At 39.2% G+C, this 7,257-nt stretch overlaps 1 protein-coding gene across 1 annotated transcript; it reads left to right on the top strand.

Annotated features, from left to right (window-relative positions):
• Positions 1-2,868: 2,868 nt before the first annotated feature.
• Positions 2,869-6,824, top strand: LOC110300704 (disintegrin and metalloproteinase domain-containing protein 25-like). The gene is made up of 2 exons (XM_085844318.1): positions 2,869-2,926; positions 4,316-6,824. Exon 2 carries the CDS (start codon positions 4,375-4,377, stop codon positions 6,652-6,654), a length of 2,280 nt encoding a protein of 759 aa, XP_085700444.1. The 5' UTR covers positions 2,869-2,926; positions 4,316-4,374; the 3' UTR covers positions 6,655-6,824.
• Positions 6,825-7,257: the final 433 nt, after the last annotated feature.

The raw sequence follows: 7,257 nt of genomic DNA, 5'->3' as shown, positions 1-7,257 counted from the left end.
TATTGTTTCTACTTCTATTTTTAGATTCTGAATGGTTTTGTTTAATTCATTTACCTGTTTGGTTTTGTTATCCTGTAATTCTTTAAGGTATTTTTGTGTTTCCTCTTTAAGGGTTTCTACCTGTTTATCTGTATTATCCTGTAATTCTTTAAGAGAGTTTTGTGTTTCCTCTTTAAGGGATTCTACCTGTTTACCTGTGTTCTCCTGTAGTTCTTTAAGGGAGTTATTATGTTCCTCTTAAAATCCTTTACCAGCATCATGAGATATGACTTTAAATCTGAATCTTGCTTTTTCAGTGTGTTAGGGTATCCAGGACTTGCACTGGTGAGAGTACTGGGTTCTGATGATACTAAGTAGTCTTTGTTTCTGTTGGTAAGATTCTTGCATTTTCCTTTCACCATCTGGTAATCTCTGGTGTTAGATATTCTTGCTGTCTCCAGCTGGAGCTTGTTCCTCCTGTATGTCTGTAAGCCTGTGTCAGCACTCCTAGGAGACCAACTCTTTCCTGGCAAGACCATTGCACAGAGGGCTGCAGAACAGTCCTACCTCCTGGGTGCAGATGTAGGCCTATAGGACCGTTTCTAGCTGCTCTGCTGCTTCTGTGGCCTGTGTGCTCCTGAGTGGTTCCACCTTAGAGAGTCACCAGGAAGAGAATGGTGATCTCTCCTGAGTCCTTGGGTCAGAGTACTCCCTGAAGGCAAGCTCTCCTCTGGCAGAGAAGGTGCACAGAGGACTGAGAATCAGCTCCATGTCCTAGGTGCAGATGTAGGCCCGTAGGACTTGAAAATTATTTTTAATGATGGTTCTTAAATGCTTTAGCCTCCCTTCTTTCCCTCCACCCAACAGAAGTAGCGGAAAAGAAAGGACATGGGGGAAGTGGACCTGTTTAGAAATGGTTCTTTGGAATAATCCCATTTGTATTGTCAGGAAATCAGCAATTCAGTTCACAGAGCACCAGTGGCAGCTCAATCCACTCACAAACACTTTACAGATAATCCAGCAGTCCAATTCAGTAGTGTCCGGATAGACCAGCAGGGAAGTCAGGAGCAGTGCCCCACCCCCCAGTGAAGCAAAGATAAGTGAAGACTCAAGACCAACAAGCATTGCACACCTAGCTAGCTCTATAATCAAGTCAAGTTCAGCCTCTGTCATTCTCTGTTAAGTCCTTTTTACACTCCCTCTAAACATCACCTGTCCTTCACAGGTCTTGCCTCAGCATGTGTCTTGCCTCAGCACATGAGTCTGTCTCAGCTGACATCACTCTGCCAATCAGCTCAAGTCTGCAGAAGTGACAAGAAACTATAACCTACCACCAAACGTTTTTTTTTTTTTTTTGGTGCATTTCTCTCTATGGAGTCCAGACAAGTGGAGTTCAACTACACAATGTAACAATACATGGGTATTGTTAGGGTTAAATCCTTCATTGTGTGTCCTTTCATGTGCTTGCATTCGCAGAACCACCTTTCACTGCATCTGCTTCAGTGAACTGCTTCTTCACTAGTCTGCCTTAGCCTTTCACCTGTGTCTACTTTAGGTAACATTCCTTCATGTGTTTGCCTCGGCAAAACACTCTCCAACACAATTGAGTTTCCAAAGAACCTTTAAGCTTTCATTTCAGAATATCAGTACTAATATTCCCCCTAGATCCATGACCTAGCTAATGTCAGGTTCTTGGCCACTTTAGCAGTGTCTGATATGAATTACATCTCATGGAGTGGGCTTCAAACATTTTCTTTAAGAAAATGTATGTCTTAGGACCCCATGTCTTAGGACTATGGGGTTCTGAATTCCATTCACATCCATCATAATGATTCATTATGCTTCTCTCACTTCACTCACTTGTGTTTTCTTACTGTTTTAGGTAGCATGGCTCACAGTTGGTTGATCTTATGTTTTCAAAAACCCTGTTTGCTTCATTAGTTTTTTGTATTTGATCATTTCTATTCCTTCATATCTACCATGAATTCATTATTTTCAACTACTAATTTAGAACTTGGCTTGTTTTGGTTACATAAGGCCTTTATACATTATTTGAAATCACATTAATTCTTTATTTATAGGCACTTGGAACTCTATACTCTGGGTTTGTGACTGACACTTGTATCTGACAGGCTTAAATATGATACTTTTTATTTTTAGAAATTTGTATCTTCAATGACCCATTCATCAATCAATGGATTGTGTTATTTAATCTTCCAGAGTTTAGGCATATATGATTTTATGTGTGCTTTTGATATTTGCCTTCAATTCACTATGATCAGATAGACTACAAATAATTATTTCCACTTGTCTACATTTGGGAATACAGAATCAGATAGAATACAAAAAAATATTTCCATTTCTCTACATTTGGTAAGACTTCAATTCTTTCCTACTATATTATTTCTTTTAAACAATGTTCCTTGGATACTAAGTTTTTGCTCTGTACTCATTGGATAGATTATTTTGTAGCTTTTTGATGAATGCACTTCATCTAGAATGCCATTAAATGCTGATGCTTATTGGACTATGTTTTACAAGGATGGTGAGGATCAGCTGAGGCCATGTAGACAACATGACTTCAAAAAGTACAGAAAGTATAATGAGGGGAAATGCAGAATGGTAGTAATGAAACGAAGTTAACTTACTTTTAAGGTTATGAATTATACTAGAAAATCTGATTACTCATACTGAGGATTCAATAGAAAGCTAACTGGTTGAGATACTACAAGCATGGGGCAGAACCTTAGCTAGTTGCACTGTTCTGTAGCCTGAGAGTCTCTTGTTGCTAGGTACTTCAATCTAGAACTCAACCCTATAAGAGAAAAGAATGTGGAGACCAATATTCTCTTTGTCATGTAAAGTCACAAGAAAAATCTACACTGCAGATGTGACATGAAGCAACTATCAATAGACAAGGTCATGGACATTGTCACTTCACCTACTGGTAAGTCATTCAAGAATTAACACTAGGGATAGAAATACAAATATTTAGAGTATGAGTTCACACAGAAACACATACCTTGACTCTTATTTAGTATTTCAAACCATAACCAGATAAAAGAATTATATCTGTCTTCTTTCCTATTCTACTCTATTTATTTGACTGGGCATTCTAAACCTTTATAATGTGTGGTTGCTCTGCTTTGAATAACACTGAGTTAGACACTACATCAGAAAAAATGTCAGGTAGAATGCACGGTACAGAGATTGATGCATTTGATGAAGCTATGGAAAGAAAACAATGGAGAAAAGATTTTGAAAGTCAAATTTAAGGTGTTTGTAATGCATGGCACTATGGATCTGTATGAGAGAAGATGTTAGAGTCACTCCAGAGTTATGTAATGTTGAATCATTGTACAATTTATTTTCCATAGTACAAAGCCAATCCAGATCATATAGCTTTGTTTCCTTTGAGAAGAGTTTGTGACATTTTAAGAATAACTTATGATGAAGTCATATTGATTCATTATCAAGAGTATCACATCAATAGTGATTAAACCTTTCCCATCAGAACAAACACTAGTATTAAAAATTATCAAAGGAATGAAAATATATTTTCTTGGAAATGGAAATATAAAAAACAGTAAGTAATATGTACCCATAGTTCAAGCTCTTGAATGGGAGCCAGAGGCTAAAGGACCATGAAATCAAAGGCAGGTAAGGTGATATACTTAAAAATAATACCATGAAACCCACAGACATGGAGAACACCTGAGGGTATTATAATGGTACTCACAATTTAGAATTTTTGTCCTCAATAGATACTTTTCTCTTCTTTTCTGCTATGATCACTTGGTATTTTGCACAATAAACTTACAGTGTGTGTGAATAGTTCTGTGTATGTATTTCTGCATGTGTGTGTGTGTATGTTGAACGCAAAAAAACGTAATATGAGCAGTATTTACAATCTCTGCTAAATAAGGTGAGACTATAATTCATGTTGATAATTGAACAATTTTATTTATTCTAGTTCTCTCTCTCTCTCTATATATATATATGTATATATATAATGTGTGTATGTGTGTATGTATATTTATATTTACTGTTTACTGACACCTTTTGCTGTAAATATTTTTGTAGTCATATAAACTCATTTATTTAAAATTCATGAGTTCTCTGTCTAGATTCAGAAAGCACCAACCTTGGAAAATTAAAATTTTTACTTACCCCCATCCTTTGACTGTACTTCAACTGAATTATACAGAAAATCTAATGCACTTTGTAGAGTCATGCCTTGAACAATACCTCAGCCATTTAAGCTCACATCTTGTTCTTTCTCTTCCACTGTGGCCTGCCCATACTGAAATACTCCAATTTCTGTCTTTTCATTTAGTCCTGCTACTCTAATGCATTAACTCAGCCAGAAGACAGACCATTAAAAGCCAGCACTGCATGCAAACAAGACAAAGGGCATCCTCCTTTGCTGCCTCAGAGGACAAGGTGGCTATGGGTAAGGCTGTGGTATACACAAGGATACCTCATCTGTACCTCTGGCTAGAGATATTGAATATTCTTTCATCATGGCCCTTGACTGGATATGCTCAGCACACCAGCCTCCCAGAAGTAGTGATACCCTTACGGGTCACAGGCAACAGACCAATGTGGGCTATGGGATGGCTGACCTATAGCCTGCGATTTGGGGGCCAGAAACATTTTATTCACATAAAGGCCAAGAAGTTCTTGGTTTCTAGACTCTTCTCTGTATTCACCTACACTAAGCAAGGTGCTCTGCACAAGGACCAGCCTTATGTCCATAATGATTGCTACTACCTTGGTTATATGGATGGAGACCCAGAGTCGTCTATGGTTGCCATTACCACCTGTTTTGGAGGCTTTCAAGGAATATTCCAGATAAATGGCACAGTCTATGAAATCAAGCCCAAGAACCTTTCTTCCACATTTGAACATTTAGTTCACAAGATGGACAGTGAGGAGACAGAATTACTCCCCATGAGATGTGCATTGACAGAAGAAGAGATAGCACGGCAAATGAAACTTCAGCAGAATGAGAACCCCACTCTGATGCAGAGCCACTATGAAGGATGGTGGACCCACAGGAGTTTTCTTGACCTGGCATTGGTTGTTGACTGTGAGCGAATTCGTTATCATAACAATAACACATCACATGTCTTAGTGGAAGTATTCACCATTGTCAATATACTAAATAATATTTATGAGACACTGGATGTTGAGCTAGTTTTACTTGGAGTTGAGATGTGGAACGAAAGAAACCACGTGCAGGGAGGTAAAATAGACGAATTACTAGTTGAATTTTGTATTTGGAAGGCTAGCAGCCTTAATCTTCGAATTCCAAATGACATTGCACATATTTTTGTGAATCGTGATTTTCATATTTACGCTGGTATGGCCTATCTTGGAAGTGTCTGCATGCCATCTTATAACTGTGGAGTTGATTGTCTGTTAGGAGATAATCTTTTTTATTTTGCACATATTACAGCACATGAGATTGGTCATAATCTGGGTATGGACCATGATAGCAGCTCATGTACATGTGGAAAAAATGTTTGCATAATGGCTCCAGGAGACAATGGTATCTCGAAGTTCAGTAACTGTAGTTATTCTTACTTCTGGACTAAGTACCCTACTGCCAAGTGTATGCACAAGGAAAAGAAGTCAATAGGCATCCTCCCAGACAAGCTCTGTGGGGATGGAGTGGTTGACGATGGAGAACAGTGTGATTGTGGATCTGCAAAAAGCTGTGCAGACGATCCATGTTGTAAGCCCAGCTGCACCCTCAAAGATGGTGCTGCCTGTGCTTTTGGGCTTTGCTGCGAATATTGCCAGATCATGCCAGCAGGCACACTTTGCCGAAAAAAGGACAATGAATGTGACCTTCCAGAATGGTGCAACGGACATTCACATAAGTGTCCTAATGACGTTTATTTGCTTGATGGGAATCCCTGTAGAGATGGTGGCTACTGCTATGAGAAGAGATGTAATAATCGAGATAAACAGTGTAAGCAAATCTTCGGCAAAGAAGCCAGGAGTGCAGATCACAGTTGCTACAGAGAACTCAACACCCATGGTGACCGTTTTGGCAACTGTGGTATGATCAGAGGTGCATACTTAAGATGTCATGACCCAGACATCCTCTGTGGCAGAGTTCAGTGTGAGAACGTAACACGCATTCCATTTTTGAGGGACCATTCCACTGTACACTGGACTCACCTCAATGGTGTCACCTGTTGGGGGACTGACTACCATTTGGGGATGACAATCCCTGACATTGGTATTGTGAAAGATGGCACAGACTGTGGTCCAGAGCATGTGTGTATTAATAAGAAGTGTGTCAGTAAGCCAATTTGGACAAGTCAGTGTTTACCCAGTACATGCAACATGAAAGGTGTGTGCAACAATTTACACCACTGCCACTGCAACCGGGGGTGGGACCCACCATATTGCCTGGAAAGTGGCATTGGAGGGAGTGTTGACAGTGGCCCTCCGAACTATAATGCAAAGAAACACAAGAAAAGTATTGGGCTAGTGAGTCTTTTTTTGATTCTTTTTGCTTGCTTTTCCGTATTGTTCATTGTGTTCCTTTTTATCTTGAGGAGTTACAACATAGAACTACCTATGAGTGAAAAACCCCAAGTTTCCTCCTCAGAAAAGAAAGAAGATGGCAATGATGTAATGAACACTGAAAAAGAATAACAACAATTTGTAATTTCAAACGTCATTATCAAATCTTCCTCCATTTCCCATGTTCTATCATGTGTTATCTTGGTATGTGAAACACTGTGTGTTTCTGAATTCAATGACACAAAGTCCTAGAGATATTTAGTATTTCAGCATGAAATACCTCATCATTCAATAAAGCTATGATCATAGTACATAACTCACGATCTTTGCTCTCAGCCACCTTAATGCTTCATGTTCTTTTACAGTGTTCTCAGTGAAGGCCCACCCTAGGGATCCTATAAGCCTGTAGATTTTATTTTGCCTCTCTCAGTTCCAAACCAGGTCCTTATTATTTTGCTTATCACATGGGATATGGGCTTCTTTGAGTCCTGTTTGCTCACTGGTGGACCTCCCTAGTAGAACTCTTCTGCAGGGGAGTTTCAGGGAGGTTGGAAACCTGGGGGGGGGGGTGTTTAATTAAAGCTCCTATAGGTGTTGCCTCACCTGGATAGCATCAGAACCTTTATTTGGCTTTTGAATACAGCATGTGACCTACATCATGTGTTTATCCACTAAAAGTGTTGTCTTTAGTCACATTGGTGGACAGCCACTTATTCACTTAAACTTGTATCATGA

This window comes from Mus caroli, unplaced genomic scaffold (genome assembly GCF_978045245.1).
Source record: "Mus caroli unplaced genomic scaffold, Mus_caroli_1 scaffold_10, whole genome shotgun sequence".
Lineage (NCBI taxonomy): Eukaryota > Metazoa > Chordata > Mammalia > Rodentia > Muridae > Mus > Mus caroli.
Note: the sequence above shows the minus strand (reverse complement) of the source record. Positions and strands in the feature narration are given on the sequence as shown.

Bases quoted from the DNA above. Each gene is read 5' to 3' on its own strand.
- LOC110300704 (XM_085844318.1), top strand. From the start codon at position 4,375: ATGCAAACAAGACAAAGGGCATCCTCCTTTGCTGCCTCAGAGGACAAG.